This window comes from Benincasa hispida, chromosome 1 (assembly GCF_009727055.1).
Source record: "Benincasa hispida cultivar B227 chromosome 1, ASM972705v1, whole genome shotgun sequence".
NCBI classification, from domain to species: Eukaryota; Viridiplantae; Streptophyta; class Magnoliopsida; order Cucurbitales; family Cucurbitaceae; genus Benincasa; species Benincasa hispida.
Genome location: NC_052349.1, coordinates 64,502,669 through 64,525,067, shown reverse-complemented (window position 1 = coordinate 64,525,067; position 22,399 = coordinate 64,502,669). Strand labels below are relative to the sequence as shown.

At 32.9% G+C, this 22,399-nt stretch overlaps 3 protein-coding genes across 4 annotated transcripts; 1 reads left to right on the top strand and 2 right to left on the bottom strand.

Annotated features, from left to right (window-relative positions):
- On the top strand, window positions 1-1,563 carry LOC120068575 (probable transcription factor MYB58). The gene is made up of 2 exons (XM_039020393.1): window positions 1-954; window positions 1,122-1,563. Exons 1-2 carry the CDS (start codon window positions 764-766, stop codon window positions 1,525-1,527), a joined length of 597 nt encoding a protein of 198 aa, XP_038876321.1. The 5' UTR covers window positions 1-763; the 3' UTR covers window positions 1,528-1,563.
- Window positions 1,564-2,823: 1,260 nt separating this feature from the next.
- On the bottom strand, window positions 2,824-7,839 carry LOC120068547 (uncharacterized Rho GTPase-activating protein At5g61530). 2 transcript variants are annotated; one of them, XM_039020374.1, is made up of 10 exons: window positions 7,742-7,839; window positions 6,841-6,951; window positions 6,488-6,750; window positions 6,331-6,393; window positions 6,234-6,252; window positions 6,004-6,102; window positions 5,803-5,880; window positions 5,469-5,713; window positions 4,089-4,254; window positions 2,824-3,346 (listed from the first exon to the last, which is right to left on the bottom strand). In XM_039020374.1, exons 2-10 carry the CDS (start codon window positions 6,899-6,901, stop codon window positions 3,201-3,203), a joined length of 1,140 nt encoding a protein of 379 aa, XP_038876302.1. In that variant the 5' UTR covers window positions 6,902-6,951; window positions 7,742-7,839; the 3' UTR covers window positions 2,824-3,200. The 2 variants fall into 2 exon arrangements, with proteins under 2 accessions (XP_038876302.1, XP_038876295.1); XM_039020367.1 differs by having other exon boundaries at window positions 7,752-7,839.
- Window positions 7,840-9,903: 2,064 nt separating this feature from the next.
- Window positions 9,904-18,675, bottom strand: LOC120068538 (hexose carrier protein HEX6). The gene is made up of 3 exons (XM_039020356.1): window positions 18,338-18,675; window positions 13,370-13,692; window positions 9,904-11,157 (listed from the first exon to the last, which is right to left on the bottom strand). The coding sequence occupies exons 1-3, from the start codon at window positions 18,462-18,464 to the stop codon at window positions 10,072-10,074; spliced, it is 1,536 nt and encodes a 511-aa protein (XP_038876284.1). The 5' UTR covers window positions 18,465-18,675; the 3' UTR covers window positions 9,904-10,071.
- Between the last annotated feature and the right edge of the window lie 3,724 nt (window positions 18,676-22,399).

The window sequence follows — 22,399 nt, the reverse complement described above, 5'->3', positions numbered from 1 at the left end:
TTTGCTCTTTCAGATCAAATGTTATGCTATTCAATAATTTGATGATTAAATTCTAAAACAAGTATGTAATCATCTTTTTAAATATAATAAAATGAATCAAAATATTTACAATATCACTGTCTATCAATGATAGATACTAATAGACACCGATAGGCCAATGATAGATACTGATAGACACCGATAAGCCACTATCATCTAAGTATCTGTAGACTATGACATTTTACTATAACCTTGTAGATATTTTTAGTAGTTTTGTCATTTAAAACAATTTTCTCAAAAAAAAAATCTAATAATATCAAAATTTGATTTTTAAAGTTTTGAAAATGTAAATCCAAACATGAAACATGAAAGTTGAGGTTGAAGAAAAAAAAACTGTGATTAGAATGTAATATTCAGCCCAGAAGAAGGGTAGTAGAGTAATTTCGCAAATTTCAAAACCAATAACTCAAGCGGGCGGGCTTGTGGATCTTACCACTAACCGTCAAAACCGCTACTCATGTAAAGTGGGAAGAGGCAAATTCCAATGTTCGCTAGCGCACAGAAAGAGAAACTCATCAACTATTTGACTTCCAAAGTAACTAAGAAATGAAACACAATAACATCTCATCCACTCATCCAAAATCTAATGGCCAACCTTCTCAGACTTTCATGGAGCCAACCACAGATAAGCAGAAGCAAAAATAAAAGAAAGTTTCTTATTTGACGCCTGTTGAAGAAGAAAGTAAAAACAGAGTTGCAGAAAAAAGAGGGACCGTGTTTGAAAATGGAAAGACAAAGAGGAATTGTCATGAAGAAAGGGCCATGGACGGCTGAAGAAGATGAGATTCTGATTAACTATGTCAATAAGTTCGGTCCAAGAGACTGGAGCTCCCTTCGATCCAAAGGACTTCTTCCCAGGACCGGAAAATCGTGCCGCCTCCGTTGGGTTAATAGACTTCAACCTAATTTGAAGACGTAAGTAATGGGATTTGAATTTCAGTTGTTTCCTCAGTTTTCTGTTTCTGTATTGATTGTAATAAGTTGGGTACGATCATATTTCTTGGCTATGGCTTTTGGTGTTTTCTGAATTTTGGTTCTCTATCTAAGAAGTTGTGATGTAAAGAACATGCATATTTGTGCAGAGGATGCAAGTTTACAGCAGATGAAGAGAGGGTAGTGATTGAATTACAGGCACAATTCGGGAACAAATGGGCGAAAATTGCAACGTATTTGGAGGGAAGGACAGATAATGATGTGAAGAATTTCTGGAGTACAAGAAGGAAGAGATTGGAAAGGATTTTGCAAACCCCACCACAGAAATCTCAGAAAAACAAACGGAGTTTGGAACCTCAAAGACTCCATGAATTTCCTGCTTTAGAGGTAAATAAAACAGTTTTCTATTCAATGGAACATAATTGCTTTCTTAAGTTAATAGTTACCAATTTACAACTCAATCCTGTAGATGTCCAACCTTGGTCTGTAATGAAGATTGGACTGTCACTTTTGGTAATGTTTGGTAGTATGGATGATGTATTTGCAGGTTCCTAGCTCCAGCTCGTCTCGGCAGGATGAACAATCATCAACCTGGAAGGATCATTTCGAGAATGCTTTCCAATTAGGTAACTCAGAGATGCATAAAATGGCGTCACTATCAGTACAGTCAAATATGCTTACTATGGAAACTGAAAATCAAATATTTGGAACCCCAACCATACACATGCTAGCGCCCTTTGACCCTTTTTCTCATTGTTGTATCTCCCAATTTGCCCAATCCCCACAAGAGATCGGAATGTCTCCAGACTGCCACAGACTGGCACCAAATAACATTCCTTCCCATTTGCAAGATATGTTTGAGCCAGGCGAGACTTCAGAAACAAACAGTTCCCTGCAGTTCATGAACAGTTCAATACCTAAAGAACAAGAGATCAAAGCAGAAAGTAGTTTAGAAGTTCAGAATGAAAACCCTTACTATGCAACCGCAGATGATTGCTTTGATGATTTCACAGCTGATTTATTCGACTTCTTTGATGAATCTCCTCCTTCATTGAACTAGACATTTAATCATGACAAAACAAAACATTGTAACTGGAAACATTGATATCTTAACTCCACTAGCTCAAGAGGCAATACATCCATGTCTTAGATTATCAGTTTGCTATATTCCTGTGGTGGGCTTTGCTGATTTGTTTTGCTTATTTCCTGCACACTATTATTGGGGTATCTGGACTAAGGGTTCTACTAAATCAGCATAACTCAAGCATGGTAACTTATTCATATAAAACAAAGTCAACCTAGGAAATACTTTGAAACAATAGTTACAGGAGCCGACACCATATTTAGAAGGATCCATTGATGATAGTTGATGCACAACCACACCCAAAATCACTTCATCATCTCACATCAATATGGATTCTTGACTTGAAAGATAGTAGTCCAAACTCGGCCATAGAACATCAGAACTGGAAAAGAAGGAAATCACTCCCATTTGGTGCTATCTTCTAAACGTCTATATTATGCTAATATGCCTATCATCCTTATCAACGGTCTTCAAAAAGGACAATGTTGTTATATAATATGGTGGGTTAAATATGATTTTGAGATAAGAATACAGATGGTTAGATAAGACCAGTATTTTATTTAACTTCTAAGAATAACTAAATTCAGCTGAGGATCTAGTTACATTTTCTTCGGCATCTCAAAGAATTATTATGTTGACCATTAGGAAATTTCTATACCAAAAGCTTTCAGTAAGAATATTCTATACAAGTATGAACAGTTCAACGTAGTCAAGGGCCTCCCCCATTGGTCAATTACATAGATCCGATAGTGTGAAGAAGAGTAAAGTTATGTCAATCTTCAGTCGTAAATAGAATTATTATTCACACAATTAATATAATAGCAGTTTTAGTTGTATGTACAACTGAAATATCCATCTTCAGATCAATAAATTGAAACCCACGCAAATCCCGGTAGGTTATTACAAAAGAAAACTTGAAAACATTGACTAAAGCATCCTAAATGTGCTCCATTCTGTGCATCACAGTGTAGTTTCTCTCACTGTGCTAATTGTTCACATGCGAATAAATTTCGAGTTTAATTTACCTACCTGGTCAATCGAACTAAGAAAACAACTCTCAGATCTAAATCTTCCTCTAAGAGATAAACTTGTATCAGAATTCATCCAAGAATAATTGGTGCCTGAGGAAATAGGTGCTGCTGATTTATCTCCAAATTGTTTCATTAGCATCAGTAAAAATTTCATTATGATGTTCTATGAGGCACTGAATGACCTCGACGGCACTGAAGTCAACTGGTATGGCATCATCCAAAGGAATGTGAGAGGAAGCATCTGTATCATCACTCTCTTCTGCAGCCCAAAAAACAAAAATAGTGAGAACTGTCCTAGAGGACCATCATTCAATTCCGGCAGGCAACTTTGTTTGCTAATTATACTCAAACAAATTCAACTAACTAAAACTATTTTCCTTGTTAAAATTGTAAGTGTTGAGTGCTCAATTTTACAACATGAATAAGGCATAACGAACAGAAGGGCTAAGAGATTCAAAATGTCCTGACTCACTTCGTAAACTGATGAAGCCTAAAGATTCGCTGCAAGAATGCTCAAAGAGACCTTTATTCTATATATGAAAAGAGCTGGTTACAAAAAGAGAGCCATATTCTTTATAAGAAGTTCTAATTAACCACAAAGTACTAAAACAGTGCACTAACTAACGAATTAGCAGCAAACCCATGCAAAGTAACTACTCAAAACTCCTAAAATGCCGGGTCAAGATTGAAATTTGCCCAACCCTCACTATGTAATACACCCTTCACATTTTCTCAGTTGAAATATAAGACAATAATCATAATAAGTTTTTATTTACTAGGTTAAATCATTTGCATACAGAGGTGATAGGTCCTTTGCTACACTTCAGATTGTCTATCAAAGAGTAAATGGAAAATATAATTGATCACTATAGTTCTTGTTCCAAAGATAGTAATTGAAATTTCCATTCCAGAAAAGGAAAATTTGAGATCCATTTCCAGTTATGTGGTACTAAATTAAAGTACATTTCAAGAAATCAAACAGAAAGGATAGGCCTAGTTACCTGAAAGCATGTCCCATGCACTGTAAGTAGGTGGTGTATTATTTAAGGACTTTGCAGAAGAGCTTTTAGAATGATAATCCCAATATTCCCGATAAAACTCTGGCCGCTTGTCGTTTTGCCACATTATTATAGGAGTCATCTCCATAGAAAGGCTACGAGCATCCATCTATTGAAAGAACATAAAGATTAGCAACACAATTAAGAATGTGTTTAAGAACATTAGAAGATTAATGACTTTAAAAGTTGTGCAAAGAAATGCGTCAGATTTTCGGGGCAGAAAATTAGCAATTACACATCAGAAAGAAGTTAGCAATAGCTAAAAGCATACATATATCTAAATGGAAGTATAATGTGGATAATAATAGCCAAAACTCCCCAAACATCAAAGCCATACATCAATGGGTATGCATGACATTATGTCATCTTCATCACAAGAGAGGTTATGGATCTTGGCTACTGGCTAGCACCAAAATTTTATATTCCTGAAGGTTGCTTCTTACGATGTGAAATAGAGGCACATGACGTCATCAGCTTCCATAACTATAGAGGTTGCATTGTTGCAATAACAATGCATTTATTAGGTATCCAAACACCGAAAATACAAGTCAACACTAAAAAAAAAAAAAAAAAAAAAAACTACATTTCAATATCAATGAAGAAATTACAATATTGCCTTCCAAGAGGGCTACTCTCCCAAAGTCCTACAGTGGGAACTCTCACCAAAATGATCCCCCTCCCTTAAGGTTCTCAACTCCTCTTATTTATAACCAAGACATCACTTATTAACTACTCACAATACCCCTTACTGGTATCCTAGTAATCTATACCACTAACAGTACTCTCGCATCATTTTTGTGAAATATATGAAATTTGCAGCCTTACATAAAAGCTTTTCTATCTAAAATCTACATAGTGCTTAGATGCTGAGTATCATTAGCAAACAGTCTTTTTATGATGATAGTTAATTCTAGACAACCTCTGATAAAGCAGATATCATATCTGAGATCATCAAGTGACTTTTTCTAGGTTTGAAGTTCATAATAAAGCAGAGATCATCATATCAACTTCGTTCAAAAACTGCATGTTCTTTCATGCGTACTTAAAATCGTAAATTGACCTACATAAACATGAAGGCTCACATAGGTATGCATCCATATGAGAGAGAGCCTCTGCCTTGCTGAGGAACAGTAAACATAATATGTTCTTACATGCCAACACGAACTCAAAAACACTCCTAAATAAACAAGAGTGCACACAGGAACGCACACGAACATGTGTATGTGTATGTGAGAGAGAGAGAGAGAGATGCACTACTAAAAACTCATACATGGACCAATATAAACAAGAGTGCACAAACAGAGAGAGAGAGAGAGTCCCTGCCTTATTCAGCAGTGCTTTTTGGCTAATGCGGAGAAGTAGGGCAGTAGTAAACTCCAAGGTCATGTAGTTCACGTTTGGAAGTTTCTTAAAAACGTTTCGTAGGGCATTTATGCTTGTACGAGCACCCCTGATCTCATTATAAAGCTCAAACGTGACCAGTGGCTCAGGAAGACTGGCCAGGTAACATTTAGCTAGAGCTGCTACATCAACTGGATTTGTACCCTCAGGTAAGGGGGCATTGGGATCTGAAAAATGTACATCCAACACACATTTTGAAGTTATTCAAAGTAAATCATTAAAGACCGAATTTAATCATATAAACTAATTCCTTTACCTTGATTATACATTGACACCAACTGCTGAAGAACCCTTTTATCTCCGTCAGATTTGAACAAGCATGGTGAGTTTAACCCTAAAAGTGAAAATAAAGGGGAAGCAAAAAGGCAGACGTTAAATGGAAGCTTAGTTGCACGCAAAAAGTTGCATGTATAAACATGTACAGGTAGGGATATAATGTAATTGTGAAATTCAGTACCTGACAAGACGAGATAATCGGCACACCTAACCAAAATATGTGGAATGACCCTGCTTGACTGTTGTCTTTGTACAGTTACCTCAATTGAAACTCCAAACACTACAGTTCATAATAAAATAATAATAATAATTCAGAGTAGAACCAAGCAAGAAGATTTTGCAGAGAGCTCAAACGTGTAGAATACTCAATAAACATTAAATAAACCAAATGGACAAAATTCAGGAACTTACCATCAGTACTGGCTACCCCCTGCATAATTGTAAACAAATAGAAGTTAAAAATCGGGTATAATATATAAAGAGATGAACTGTATAGAAAGACTATTACCTTCTGCCATCGTTCAATATCTGTCAAAATTGTCTTGCTCTTTTGTGCAGTCTTTTTTGCAACCTAAAAACATACACAAGTTGGAAATGTAAGGTAATTATCTGCGAAGTAATATACAAAAAAAGAAAAAAAAATAGAGAAGTTTCACCAGAATTACCTCTTCAACTTTAACTTTCCCCACGACGACTTTGTCCTTCGTCTCTGACACGCCTTTTCTGAAGAATGTGCCAGTAGTAGCAGCAGCAGATATTAGACGTTCTTGCACAGCATGTCTTGTAGCTGGCTGCTGGAGGAGTGCCCAACGACTCTTGAACAAAGAACCAACCCGTTCAGCCACATCAGCAGCATTTCCTTTTGCATCCTTTGCAACTCCCTCAACAAAAGTTCCAGCTGATTGTCCAGCTTCTTTCAGCTTTACTCCTGGAATCGTATTGGATGGAAAACAGGACAGTTAGAACTGTAGGAGCGTGAACAGCAAAGACATGCTCATTTATATACTGAAAAGAGTACCTGATGAAGAAAAAAAACCACTAGCCTTCTCCTGCCACTGAGAAGAGTTAACAGAAGGCATTGAACCAATTATGAAACCAGAATCGTTTTAAAGATATGTATTGATTAAGCCTGTTACAGAACAATGCGCATCAAAGTTAAAAATAATTGCAGCTAGCAAGTAATATTATCAAATGATGTACTAAGTCAAAGATAAGCCAGTAAAAGCTCAACCAGACTTCGAATCAACCCATACTATCCCTTGCAACTATTCAATTCCATTCAACAGAAACTCCGATTGAGAAGAAATCCGGAATCCATCGGCTAAAATTTAATTACTGTAATTCAACCCATTTTCAGTTATACACAATCATCAATTATCTCGATAATCTCAGTCATGTTTCATTTGATATCCTTTATGCAAAAAATTAGAGGGAAATCTAATTTAGCCATCCGCCAAAACTGTTGATACATTTCACTTATATGTTCATCTCAGTAAAATTGATATTACAAACAACCTAGTCATATCCGCGACAGAAATCAAGGAACAATCCACTTTAAGTGGAAAACACAACTCAACCATAGCTATAAGAACTGACTACCCCACAAGATCATCCAATTATCATCACAAATTTAACAAGAAGTCTAATTCTCTGCTAAATTCCCTCACAGCAGAATACAAAAGAAAAGAATCATAGAGTAGCAGAATAACTAGAGATAACATCAAGACAATCTCACGAGCTCTGGAAAAGAAAACTAACGATAATCAATCACAGTTGTTTATATTGGTAAAACATGATGAAATTTCTAGCTGTATAGAATTATGACTGGCAGTCGTGATCGAATACGAAGAAAGCAGAAAAATCCCTAGAATTGCACAAGAATTTTATCGAGAAACACGAAGAAGAGAAGAGAATCGTACAAGAACCCACCGATTCCGAAAATCCAAAAACGCGCTCACCCTGCAGAAGCTGAAGAACAAACACAGAATGTTTCTCAAAGGCCAAAACTCTTTTAAATATAATTTTTAATAAAAAAAAAATTCAAAGTCAAGTGCTTAGAAAACTTAAAAAATTAATCGGACGGCTCTGATGTGATTGTTGTGGCAAACAAAAAGTCGGAGTTTAAACAAATAGAATCTTGCCACGTGGACAACTTAACTATTTCTAGAGCGTTCCAAAAAACAGTTGCCGAGTTGGGATTTCTAATTTCGCCCTTCCGAAATAATAAATTACCCTAAATAAATAGTTATTTGTAATTTTGTAAGATATTTTTTGGGTTTATTCTTTTAAATTTATTTTAAAAATTAATTCGCTAATTAAGTTTTATAATCTATAAATGCTTGCAAAAGTATTCTTATAATTTTATTTTCTATTTTTTTATTATTAATTAAAAAAATATTACACATTTCAATAAATTAAGCGTTGTATCATTAACTATATTCTTAAAAAAATACCATTAACTTAGAAAGAACGAGTCAAGGTAACCATAATAGTAATTGAAATACACTTTTTTTCATTCAAGTTGGAGATTTAGAGTGGATTTTGAATACATTTTTAAATGTTTAATTTAAAAAATAAGTCATTTTGAAAAAAAAAATTAGTACTTGACAATCGTTCAAAATAGTTTTGAAGTATATTTTAAGCCTTTTTATAAAAAATGTTTAAATAAAAATGGTTTTTTAAAAAAATATATTTTTTTTCAAGTTAATTCAAAATCACGATTAAAGTTTTGTTCCCTACCTTTGTTAAAATTTTGAAAGGTATAAAAGAAAAAGATAACAATTTTATCCAAATAAACTGCCGTACATAAAAATCTTTAAAAAAATGTACTTAATTTAGGAATTGAAATCCAAATAAACATTTTTTTTTCCGAAAATAAGTCCAATTAGACATTTTAACTATATGAAATTCATGTTAATTTTAAAGCTTATAAAATGAAATATTTTAAAACATTAATGCCCTATACTTCCATAACCTATTCTTGTACTTTAAATTTATTATTTTAAATATCATCCATCTCTTTTCTTATTTCGTTATATAATATAATTTTCATACATGTCATGCAAATGCTCTTCAAATGACTAGAGAAATATTTTGATTGTCAAGAATCACGTTGTTGATGACAAAGTTTAGAAAGGGAAGCATAATTGACGTTTACGTGGATCAATGATGAATTTGTAGTTTAAGAGGGTGAAATGACCTACAAAAGAAGAAGATTTATCCATCAATATGGTGTTTGTTACACACACTTCGATGCTTTAGTGAAAGAGTATAACAAATTTATGGTTTTGATAGTTTAGAATAGACTCACTTTCTTTTAGTCATAATAATGTATTTGTATGTAAATTGACCTATGGTTCTCGTTTCCTCTCGAACCTAGGTTAGATAATCAAATAGTACTGACCTTGAGATTCTCCAGACTAAAACATTCATTTTGCATGCCACAACTACTATTGTGCAATCCGAAGGCGAGACTATTGATTTGGGTCCAAACCTTTCTTTCCTAAAGTTTTCATCAAGGCAAGGGTATGCATTTGACATGCTGCATTTAGCACAGGGCTAGCCATGACCTTGAGTTTCATCCTCCATGCCCAGTTGGATCTTAAAAAGTAGTTCAAGCTCGATTTTCGTTCAATTTCTAGTCCAGTGTTCTTTGAATTGATTGAATCTTACTATTTTTCCTTAAGTCCAAAAGCACTACACACAGTAATTTGATTATATATGTAAAACAATGTCTTGTTTTTCAACAAATAAAACAATATCATTAACCATGATGTTCTTTTGTTAACGAATCACAAATATTTTTTAAAACATTAATATAAATAAAGGAGAGAAACATCAAACTTGCAATTGAAAAGGCACAAATTGACTATTTTAATTACACTATTAACTGTGAAAAAGGTACCTCGTATTTTAGAACTTTGTGAGTCTATTTACAATAATAAGATATCAAGACATCTTACTACTTTTCAATTCAAGTGGTATTAAAATGTGTTATATTAACGCGAGATTTGTGATTCAAATCTCCTATCCCTATAGTTTTGAATAGAGTGTATATATATTCAACCTGACTAAAATCATATAATCGTTCAATAGTAAAATCACAAATTTTAATTTATATCTCAGGCATCTTACTGTATAAAATCATTCTACATCATTCCACCATCTAATATAATGTTTGAACTCCTAGACTACCTTAGCTTTAAACGAAAACCCAATGGCAACCATGTGTGTGTGTGAAATTGAATCCTCAAAGTGAAGAATGAAAATCCCCCACCTTCCTCTCCTCCTCATCTTCCCCAACGATTCTCTTCCAAAACCAATGCTCTCTCCACACCCTCTCCACCTTCTCAATGGGCAAATTCTTAGTCTCAGGCAAAAAATAGTATACAAACACAGTCATCACCACCACCCACCCTCCAAAGAAGAAGAAAATACCTGCTTTTAAGTGGCACAACATTGTTAAAAAAGTCTGAGCAATAATAAATGTGAACACAAAACTAGTTGCGACTGTAATACTCTGCCCCGCCGACCTGATCTCCAATGGAAATATCTCACTCGGTACAAGCCACCCCAATGGCCCCCAAGACCACCCAAATCCAGCCACATACACACAAATCAACACCAAAAGCAAATAGCCATACCCTTTACTCACAGCCCCATGATCGCCCAACAGCGCTGCAAGCAGCCCACCAACAATGACCTGTGACACAAACATTTGCAAACCACCAGCTATGAACAGAACCCTCCGCCCCAGTTTGTCCACCACCAGCATTGATATGAAGGTAGTGACAAGCCCAACAGCACCCGTCATGATTGCGGAGAATAAAGACGCGCTTTCCCCCAATCCAATTGTCCTGAACAGGACTGGGGCATAGAAAGCGATTACGTTGATCCCAGTGACTTGTTGGAAGAAGGGTATGGCAATGGCCATCACTAATTGGGGTCTGTATTTTCTTCTCATGATGTTCTTGAATGGATTGTCGATGGATTTAGCAATTTCGCTGGCTTTGATGAGGTCAGCGAGCTCGGATTGGACATTGGGGGTGCCTCGGATTCGTTGGAGCATTTCATCGACCAGTTGGTGTGTATTGCCGCGCTGAATGAGGCTGTTGGGGGTTTCGGGAAGGAAAAGGGCACCAAGGGTTAAGATTGAAGCGGGGAAGGCGGCCAAGGCGAGGGAGATTCGCCAGCCATTGCCGGATTTAATCTTTTGGGTGCCGAAGTTGATTAAGTTGGCGGCTAGAGCTCCGATTCCGACGCTGAATTGGAAGCCATTGTTTATAGCTCCTCTGTAGTTTGATGGTGCCATTTCAGAGAGGTACAATGGCACAGCCTGCCAGTGTATGGATTGGAAAGGATTTGAGAATGGAAAAAAAAATTGTACTACACCCATCTACTAAAAAATTGTCACATGATAATTCCATTTTTTTAAAGAAATTATTTAAAAAATCTTTTTGTTTTATCGCACGCGAACGTTTGATAGATAAAGGATTAGCATGAAACTTAGACACAACTTAGAGAATTAGAACATTCAAAATATTTTCTCACCACAGACTTCGACAATCTAACCAAGATTCAAAATACTGATGTCAACGAAAATATCGAGTTAATTTTATAAAGATATTGATAAAATATCATTCATGATAGGTATTTTTGTAAAAATTATTAAAACAATAAATTCAAAACAAATACTTGAATATAAACATTTTTATGATTGTTAAACAAGCTAACATGTTTATCACTTATATTATATTTATATTAGTGACATTATGTTACTTATTTTTTATGTTTCGTGGATTTCTAAGATATAATGAAAATATTGATTCTACCTCATGTTGACGTCCAACTCAAGTAAATGTAAAATTTTTGATAAAAATATCGACATTTCGACAAAAAATTAACACCATGCATCTAACATATCATTGTTAGAGATAAATTCATAATTGTGGAGGGAATAAGTATACATATGATAGTGAAAAGATTTATAATAATAGAATTATGATTTCCATGGGTTACCCATCAATACAAAAAAGAAATCAACATTTTCATTATTTTATAAAAATAATCATAAAACATAAATAAATAAATAATAAAATATCATTAACGTGAATATAATATTTTATTCGTGGATAGTAAAGAATAAAAAACATAAAACAAAACAAAATTGTGATGACACCAAAATCATAACGATATTTACCTAATAATAAAAATATATTTTTTATTGATGTGGAAATTTTGAGTTATATATATATATAGATGTTTTTTTTTTCACTTATGTCATACTCTATTGTATGAATAAGCTATGTGATGACTCTATTTTATTTAATAATATAAACTCACATGGTTGGTCAAGACAAGAAAATCATTTTTCAAGAAAAAAAAATTGCAAAGCTAATGTGTACGATAAAAATAATAAAAAGATATTAATTATATATTTATAAATCAGTATCAATTTCAATCCTATAAATAAATCAGTATCAATTTCAAATCACAAGAAATGTCAACAAAGCAAAAAAGATATGACGATATGTTTCCTAATTTTTAAATAATTGAGTGTTGTGATTCATGCTTAGAAACTAATTTTTAATTAAAGCAGAAAATTTTATGGTAAATTTTTACCGATAAAAAAAGTCAAATTATTATAAAAATAGCAAAAAAAAAACATTCATAAATATTGATAGACTTGATAAGTTTCTATCACGGATAGATACTGACAGACTTCTATCAACTTTTATCAACCTGTATCAAAGAGATTAAATTTTGTTATTACGTGTAAATAATTTTTCTTATTTTTTTATTTTTAAATATAATTAAATTTTGTTATTCTCTGTAAATAATTTTTCTTATTTTTCTATTTTTGAAAATAACCAAATTTTATATTATTAGATTTTTAAAAGATAAATTTATCCAATAAGTACATGTGTTGAAAATCAAAAGTGTTGTTTGACTACTTCATGCATAAAAATGCGTGCTGTCTATGAAATCACTTCACTAATTTCAAAAGAATTTCATCTTATCTGAAAAAGAAAATCTTTTGTGAAAAGAAACCAAAGAATGAACCATCAAGTCAAATTTATTTCTTGAACATTCACAAACTACAATTTAACGTTGTCTCTTTTGTAGATTCCTACCATGTAAGATACTTGTTTAGATTCACGAATCAACTTGAATAGTCAAAAATTTATTCGATCTATAATCGAAAGTCCAAAAAACCAGTTAAATACTAAAAGCTTAGAAATCTATTAAATGCAACCCTTAATTTTATGGTGTATTTGGTCCAAGGAGTTTAAAAATAAGAGTTGTGAACTTCACTTCTTGTTTTTGTTTGGCTTAAAAACCTTGTGGATCCCACCACTAAAAGAAATTATATAGATCTCTAAGAGTTCACAACTCCCTATGTTTCATAACTCCTTAGAGTTCACTTATTCCACTCATAGACAAATGATTTTGAAATTTTGTGAACTAAATAGCTAATTCGAGAGTAAAATATATCTAATTAAACTTAATTAGGGCAAGTGAGATTCAAAATAAGAAAACAATTGTACCTGATTTGCGAAACCAACTCCGACTCCCAACAATACACGACCAAGTATGAGCATGTAAACATTCATAGCGGCACCGCCGAGCGCAGCCCCAGCGATAAAAACGACGCCGGAGAAGAGAATGGAAGGTCTACGTCCTAAAGATTTGGTCATAGACGAAGCAAAGAAGGAAGCTACAAGGCCTGCTAGGTACAAAGAAGATGTGAAGGATGTTAAAAGTTGGCTGTCAAATTTGCAATAGTTGCTTATATCTTTGTCTTCCTTCATTTTTCTATCCACTTCTGGAAAGAATTTCTTCAAAAATGATTCCATTGAAGTCACTCCACCTATATATAAATTATAATCATCATCAGTCGATTATTATGATTTTGTGATAACAAAATTTTGTACCTAAAATATTATTGTGTTCACTTTTCAAATGTGATTATAAAACAAACTAATATTGCTAGTAGCGAATATATTAATTAAATGTGACCAACATAGGTATGATATCATAACAAAAGGTTCAAAAGTTCAAATTCTAATTAATGGGAGTTGCAAAAAAAGGTATTAATTTACTTTGTTTATAAAAATAAGATACAATTATCGGTTTTTTTATGGGCTCACTTAAGTTTTTTAAGTCACATTCACATGACTTTTCCTCGTGCAAAAATCCAAAAAAAAAAAAAAAAACAGCCAAGAACTATACATCATTTTTATAATAAGGGGTTTCTACTCATATAGCTTTAATTCTTGACCAATATTACATTTTTGTCTTTAATATTTAATTTATTTAAAAAATAGGCCAATAGAATACAAATTTTCACTAAAGTTAGTATGTATTTACCATTTAGGTCTCATCCATGTTTTTTTATAAAATAAAAAAATTTTAAAAAATATTTGATTCTCTCTCTCCATGCATAATTTAAGGCTTCACGTCCGTTGATGTTGTTTTTTAAAAAAGAAAAATAAGTTGGAATCTTTTTCCACTTCCCTCATCCCTATTCTTTCTTCCTCCTTCTCCCTCCAACCTATTTTTCTTCTTCCTCCTTCCTCTCTCTTTGTCCTTCCTAACAATGTGGTTGTAGATGGATGCTCTGCATGGCCTCGCACAAGGCGAAACTTCCCGCGTCAGCCACAAGCAAATTCGATGCGGGCTTGAGTAGACGACGACGCGGTTGTAGATGGACAGTGTGAGACGATGTGGTGTGGGGTGAAGCTTCCGGCACCGAGTACAAGCAAATTCGATGCGAACTCGAGCAGATCCAGTCAAGAGTGGCGCAGACTCGAGCAAACGGACGACGTGAGATGATGTGGCGAAGCTTCTGGCACCAGATGTGAGTAGCTCCATGCGCAGACTCGGGCAAGATGGTTTTTTATTTAGATTTCTTGTTTTGTGATGTATACGCTTATATATATATATTAAATGTTGAACCTCAAGTCCATCTATGATTTATATACTACGGTGATATTTTTATTAGTTTTTGACTACTTTGAATTTATGATATATGATATATACACATTTGTATATATGTTCTGAAATTTATGTTCTAAGGTATATTTAAAAATCACCATAAATATTTGAGTAAATATCAAATATATTTATCAATATATTTTATATATTTTTTAAAATGTTTCCAAATAAACAATTGAATATATTATATGAAGTGAACAAATAATGGAACGTTTCACATAATATCAAAAATCAACATGAAAAAAGAAATGGTGATTTATGTCCAGAATTGAATCAATCTTTAATTTATATAAAGTGGTATATTTCATATGTTTGTTAGAATATTTTCAAATACCTAACAAAATGTTCTGGAGTATATTTTAAATAACCATGAATTCGAAGAAAAAATAAATACGTGGAACCAACCAAAATAGAAAATAAAATTTCATTAAATGCATTTTCTCCCTCCAATTAAACTAAATAAAGAGAACAATCTCAATAAATAAATGCATGAGGATGAGTATAGGGATGCATATTTATTTAGTATAGTTATCTTATGGTATGTTGTTGTTATTATTATATAAATATTATATTTAAATTTCAAATTTGATTATTTATTGGAAAAGATAATGAGTATGTTTAAATTGAATATTTAAATTTAGATTATATAATGTGAATAGTTTGATTTATATTTATTTCTTTCTACTAAAAAAATTAATTAGCTTTTTTAGGTCAAAATTTGAGTAATTTATCTTCAAATTCAAATTGTCATAATAAACAATTTAGTGATAAAGTTAATTATTTAATTAAAATTTAGCCAGGTTAGTGATTTAAATTAATTAGTTTTTTTTACAAGAAAAAAAAATAATGGGAAAAATTTCCTATAAAGAATTTTACGGGATAAGGAATGAAATGGGAAGCAGAGACGGTGATGAAGAATGACATCTCCGACCCTGCCCCGTGGGCATTTCTATTAATCCAAATGTGTGATGGAGTCCTTTGCCCACTATTATAGCCTCAACCATCCAACCAACTACCTTCACAATAATTATTTCTTCAATTTTTCATGATGAGAAAAAAATCATATCATGTGTGTGTGTTTTTAAAATAAAATAAAAAAAAAAACTAAAAACAAAATTGATTTATGAAAGAAAAAATTATTAAAAACATGTTTTGAAGTAGCCTATTTTCTTTTAGTTTGTTTTCATGTAAGGCAGGTTGAAATATAAATCGAACTTTTCCAAGCCAACAAGGCTAATTAACAATCAATAATATCATCAAAAAATATTCGACCCACAACGGTGGAAGAAGGAGAATTTTTCTAATAGTACCATACTCCCTTTGTAGTTTATTCATACTATAAAAATTAAATTTGTCTTATAAATATTAATAAACTCTACAATAATATTGTTGGATATATATATAGTAAAAGAAAGTGAAAAAATTGAATATTGAAACATAAAATTAGATTTAATTGTGTAGATTAAATTCATTGTTAAAAACTTTCAAATTGGATTGAAACTTTCAATTAATATGATGTTTTGTGTACAAATTCAATATGTATAAAAGTTAAATTTGTAGTTTCTTCAATTTGAGTAAGTTATGTTCGGTTTTTGTCAAGTAACAACTCAATTGAGTTAAAATTGATAAATGCTTCGATTTTTGTATTTATTTGATTTTATTTTGTATTTTGGAGAGTTATTAAGTCGCTAGCCTATAAATAATAACTCGGTTTTTTATTTGTAGTATCTCATTCCAAAGTGAAAAGTTCTCTCATTTCTTTCTTTCTTTATTTTGTTTTTGAGTTGAGTTGAGAGCAAGTATCCAAGAGTTCTACTAGATCCGAGTAGTTCGAGGTTGTAATTTTACCAGAGTTAGTCGTTCTATCCTGCTGAAATGATCGTTGTAGTCTGCTTGCAACCCGTGCAGAGCGAATAAATTGTCTTCAAGACAACGTTTATCAGAAGCGTGTCTCGACTATGTTTTGGAGTCTCCAAAGGTTTTGAGGTTATTTAACTCTTTGGTTATTTTCATATCCAAGCCTTGTTACATCATCTAACTTAAGTTTGAGTTTGAATACTATACAATTGTTTCTAGTTGTGGTATAAACAGCTTATTAGTGTATTCAGTTCATATATATTCCATTTCCCCCAACAAATGTCAGCAGGTCTCATCCTATTTCTAAAAGCATGTTAATGTGATACACAATAAATGAAAGGAATATGAAAACTTTTTCTTACTATCGTAGTATAAGAAATTTTCTCGTGGAGAAAAGTACGTAATCCAACAATAAAAGCATGGGAGAGAAAGAACCTAACTACAACTACAAGAGTTACAAAATTAAATAACTACTTTTCCAACATGATAAAGATAAAGAAAGATGTTTCAACTTTTCAAAAGAAAAAAAATCAAACTCTTTTTTCCTTTTCTAACTTTATGAGCTCTCAAAATAAACTATGATACGCAAATCAAAATAGTATTTAAACTTATAAAAGCGTAACTATCCTAGCAAGTCTTAATACCATAAATAAGTTTAGGGAAACAAGAAAAAGCTAGAAAACCAAAAGTAGTTTGATTTGGAAGATAAAAAGATGATTAATGGAAAGAGATACATATATATGGATAATGAATGGAACTAGAAAATTGGTTAGATTAGAAGTTTAATGAAAATTAATTTTGTATCTCTAGATACTTATAGGTCTACCGGATGGATGACCTAAAAATTAGGTTAAAAAAAAAGTGAAATGACCCGATTTTTTCAAAAAAAATGTCGAATGACCCTTTGCTAACGTCAAATTCAAGTGAAATTACCAAAATATATTCACGCACGCGGAAAAGCAGTCTTGTTCTCACTCTCGCTCGCCTTACTCTCTTTTCTTTTTTCATTCACAAATCACTATGTCTCTCGTTCTCACTCATCTCGCTCTCTTCTTTTTTTCACTCACAAATCACTATGTCTTGCATTCACTCTTTTCATTTTTCCACTTACAAAATCACTCCTCTCTCTCGTCTTTTGCTCACCGAAGTTGGTCGTGTCGAAGCTGCTCGCGTGGATTTTTCGTGTCAGAGAAGAAGAAGAAAACGTACAGAAGAGAAGAAGTCGGAGAAAAGAAAACGACGTACAAAGGAAGATTTCTCGCACCGAAGAAGAAGAGGAAAAACAAAAAAGATTGGCAATACCGTAATTTCATGTAGTCATGAAATCAGCAAAAGGACATTTGACATTTTTTTCAAAAACTGAATCATATACTATTTTAGAGCTTTAAAATTGGTCTTTTGGGTAATTATCTCCTGAAAATATCATTCCTAACTTTTATGTATTGAAAGATTAGACACAGTTGAAAAATCTAAAAAGATTATTATTAAACACAAAATTAAAAATTTTTTAGAAATCTAGACAATACTTTCTAAAGTTAAGAAGTATATTGACAGCGAGTACTTCAACCTATAACTAGAGATGGCAAGATTAAATTTATAATTTAACCGAGAAAATTATAAGGGTAAAAATAACCATAAATGAGATAGAGAGAGAGGGGAACCTGAAATTCCAATGTCATAGCCAAAAAGAACACCTCCCATGGCAGCCATCATGCAAGAAAACACCACAAATGGAGTCATCTTTCCATTGTATTGCCCTCCATTTTCTATTCCAATTCCCACTGCCATAACTCTTTAAATTTCTCTCTTTCTTCTTCTTCCTTCCTCCTTCCTCCTTAAACCTCTGGTTATTAAAATCTCTCCCTAATTATAACATAGCTGTATATATATTTATAAAGAAAGAAAAGAGAGAAAGAGAGAGTTTCTTCAAGCTCTCACAACTTTGATAATTTTACTTGAAAAAAAACAAACACAAGAAGAGAAGAGAGAGAATATAAAATTAAAGGAGCAGACTTGGTTGACTCTAAAAGGGAGTGGGGAGTGGAAAATCTTGTACAAGAGAATTGTGAAGATTATGGGCCATTCATTCATTCATTCATTTCAATTTTTTTTTTTTTAAAAAAAAATCAAAACTATTATTCCTTTTTCGACTTGTATTATTATGGTAATTTCCTTTTCTTTTTGCTTATTTTCCTTTTTTTTTTTTTTATTCTTATCAATTCATGAGTTTATTTTGGGAAATTAATGAGGTAGTATTAGTGAATAGATATCCAAACAAATCTTTCATTTTTATCCTTTGAATTAATTGCTAGGATTTATCTGAAGGAGAAACAATTAGTTTTACATTTTTATATATTAAATTTGAAAAAGAAATAAATATACAAGCTTTTAATATGATAGGCCACTTCATTATTTTTTTTTTCTAAATTATATCTAGTGACCTTGAACTTTCTCATTTATTTTAAAATTACTCATATACTTTTAAAAATTGTAATATTACATCTAAACTATTTTCATAAATATTTCAAATCTACCCTTCAGATACAAATCCTTGAAAAATTGTATAGAAATCGAGGCTTAAACTGTGTGACGATGTCCTATAAAACTATATAATGATCCAAGTTTTCATTCTATGTCACTACTACATCATTTCATGTCTCAATATCCATCCAAAATTTTAAAAAATTTATACTCAAAAAATACTTTGAAACATTTGTAAAATTTTAGGGGAATGTTGCAACCTTTTAAACAAATTACAATATTCAAGGTATTTTTTAAAATAAAATAAAAGAGAACAGGTTTTAAAAATGCAAATGGGCAGCAAATTATTAAATCCAATACATTTTATTTTAAGAGATAAAATAACATTTTTTTTTTACAAAGTTTACGATTTCTTGAAACGAAAATATTAATTTTCATTTTATTACCATTATTATTTTGTGTTGTCAATATTTCTTCAAAAAAAAAAAAAAAGCCTAAAAAAGGAAAAAGAAAATAGACACGTGGCACATTTAATTCGTAGAAGAGTGTAATGTAAATATGTAATTAAATACTTGATTTGGAATTGAAAAATAAACGGAAATTTTGTTTTTTTTAGTACAATATTAAACACAAATCATTAGTAATAAAAATAATAATAAATCATTAGTTTTCCGTATAATAAAAAGTCTAAAAATTATTTTTTAAAAAAAGGAGCAAACAAAGAGTAATGATAATTTATTATATGACCATCTGTAATGCAAAATAATTAAATATATAAATAATGGTACCCGTGAGACCTGGGATGTGGGATCCATTAAATAGTCACAATTACAAGTATCTTATCCATTGAGGACAAAAACATGATGTTGAAAATCAAGATGGTGTCCCCATTTTGTTTATTTATACTTCTCTAAAAAGAAAAGTATTTTGTTTATTTATATTTTATTGTTTAAGTTTAACACGTAAATTTTGACTTTTTTTCTTCTTTTGAGTACCGTAAAATTTGAAAATTTGATTTCTGATGCGTGTGCAACAGACTTTTCCTCTGATCTTCCATCCAATAATATATATGTTCACTTGCTCCGGAGTTTTTTTTTTTTTTTTTAATATTGTGAATATGAAAACAATTTAAGAAATATAGTGGTTCTGAAACTATTTAGAAATCTATAATTGTTTTGGAGTTTTCGAGGCGGGATTTTGTGTAAAATATTTTATCGAGGGTTCAACCCTCAACCTGTCGAAAATTAAAAAGAGATCGAGGGTTTGACCCTCGACGTAAAAAAAATTGAAGAGGACGAGGGTTCAACCTTCAACCTGTTGAAAATTAAAGAAGAGTCGACCTAAAGGAAATTAAGGGAAGAGGACAAAAAATTTGAAAAAGAGGTCGAGGGTTGGAAAATTAAAGAAGAAACCCTCGACCTAAAGAAAAATAAAGAAGAAACCCTCGACCTAAAGAAAATTAAAGAATTGTTTAGTAATTATACACGATCGCACACAATCGTTTAGTAAATTACAATGCGATCGTTTAGTAATTATACACGATCGCACATAATCTTTTAGTAAAATTACTATGCGATCGTTTAGTAATTCTTTATTAATGTAACAATAGGTGCAAACTTCTAGAAAGAATAAGTGAACGATGAACAACTTCTTTATTAGACGATAGGAATCAATCAAGATTAATCGATCGCTTATGAGACGCTAAACAATCGTTTACAATCTCTCCACGATCACTCAGTATGACTAAACGATTGCTTACTAAATCCTCTGCAATCGACCATAAACTCCTAGACGATCGCTTAACTATTATTATTACATGATCGCCTTCTCAGAACCTATACGATCACATACCTTTTACTATACGATCGTATACCAAATGGTACACGATCGTTGAGCTTTACTACACAATCACCTAGTGGAAGTAGACGATGAGCGGCATGCTACGATGGCCTCTCCACGACAGCGTCTTCCGAACTCCCACTCTCGAGAGTTCTCTTTCCTCACTACACGATCGCCCAAAAACTCCTACACGATCGCTTAGCTATTACAATTAGACGATTGCCTTCTCAAAACTTATACAATCGCCTACCTTTTACTATATGATCATCTACCAAGTGCTACACAATCGCTGAGCTTTACTACACGATCGCCTAGTGGAAGTAGACGATGAGCGGCACGCTGCGATGGCCTCTCCACGACAGCGTCTTCCAAACTCCCACTCTCGAGAGCTCTCTTTCCTCACTATACAATTGCCCACAAACTCCTACATGATCGCTTAGCTATTACAACTAGATGATCGCCTTCTCAAATCCTATACGATCGCCTACCTTTTACTATACGATCGTCTACTAAGTGCTAAACGATTGCTAAGCTTTATTACACGATCATTGAGCTTTACTACACGATCACCTAGTGGAAGTACACGATGAGCGACACGTTGCGATGGCCTCTCGAGAGCTCTCTTTTCTCATTACACGATCGCCCAAAACTCCTACACGATCGCTTAGCTATTACAATTAGACGACCGCCTTCTCAAAACCTATACGATCGTCTACCAAGTGCTACATGATCGTTAAGCTTTACTACACGATCGCTGAGCTTTACTACACAATCGCCTAGCGGAAGTACATGATGAGCGGCACGCTGTGATGGCCTCTCGAGAGCTCTCTTTCTTCACTACACGATCACCCACAAACTCCTACACGATCGCTTAGCTATTACAATTAGACGATCGACTTCTCAAAACCTATACGATCGCCTACCTTTTACTATACGATCGTCTACCAAGTGCTACACGATCGCTAAGCTTTACTACACGATCACTGAGCTTTACTACATGATCGCCTAGTGGAAGTACACGATGAGCGACACGCTGCGATGGCCTCTCGAGAGCTCTCTTTCCTCATTACACGATCACCCACAAATTCCTAAGCAATCGCTTAGCTATTATAATTAGACGCTGCGATTTCTTTAAAAACGAATCCGAATCTCTACAGCGCACGTCAAAGTGATTTGAACCATCGATCTCTTTTAAAACGAATCTGAATCTCTGCAATCTGTCAGCGTCTCGTCGTCCCATCCATATTATTTTTCCAACACTGAACTCGTGGGTCAAGTTTTGAAAACTCAACCTTTAAGCTTATAACCCCCTCCTCTCCTCTCATTTTCTCACTGCCTTCACCCTCTCATTTTTTTCACATTTTCTCACTGGCCTTGTTCTCTCATTCTCACTGCCTTCAGCC

Bases quoted from the DNA above. Each gene is read 5' to 3' on its own strand.
- LOC120068575 (XM_039020393.1), top strand. From the start codon at position 764: ATGGAAAGACAAAGAGGAATTGTCATGAAGAAAGGGCCATGGACGGCT. The intron at 955-1,121 runs GTAAGTAATGGG...ATATTTGTGCAG, and splicing joins CTTCAACCTAATTTGAAGAC to AGGATGCAAGTTTACAGCAG.
- LOC120068547 (XM_039020374.1), bottom strand. From the start codon at position 6,901: ATGCCTTCTGTTAACTCTTCTCAGTGGCAGGAGAAGGCTAGTGGTTTT. The intron at 6,394-6,487 runs GTAATTCTGGTG...GTATGTTTTTAG, and splicing joins GGAAAGTTAAAGTTGAAGAG to GTTGCAAAAAAGACTGCACA. The intron at 5,714-5,802 runs GTAAAGGAATTA...TACATTTTTCAG, and splicing joins GGTGTCAATGTATAATCAAG to ATCCCAATGCCCCCTTACCT.
- LOC120068538 (XM_039020356.1), bottom strand. From the start codon at position 18,464: ATGGCAGTGGGAATTGGAATAGAAAATGGAGGGCAATACAATGGAAAG. The intron at 13,693-18,337 runs GTTCCCCTCTCT...ATTTATATATAG, and splicing joins CTATGACATTGGAATTTCAG to GTGGAGTGACTTCAATGGAA. The intron at 11,158-13,369 runs GTACAATTGTTT...ATACACTGGCAG, and splicing joins GAGTTGGTTTCGCAAATCAG to GCTGTGCCATTGTACCTCTC.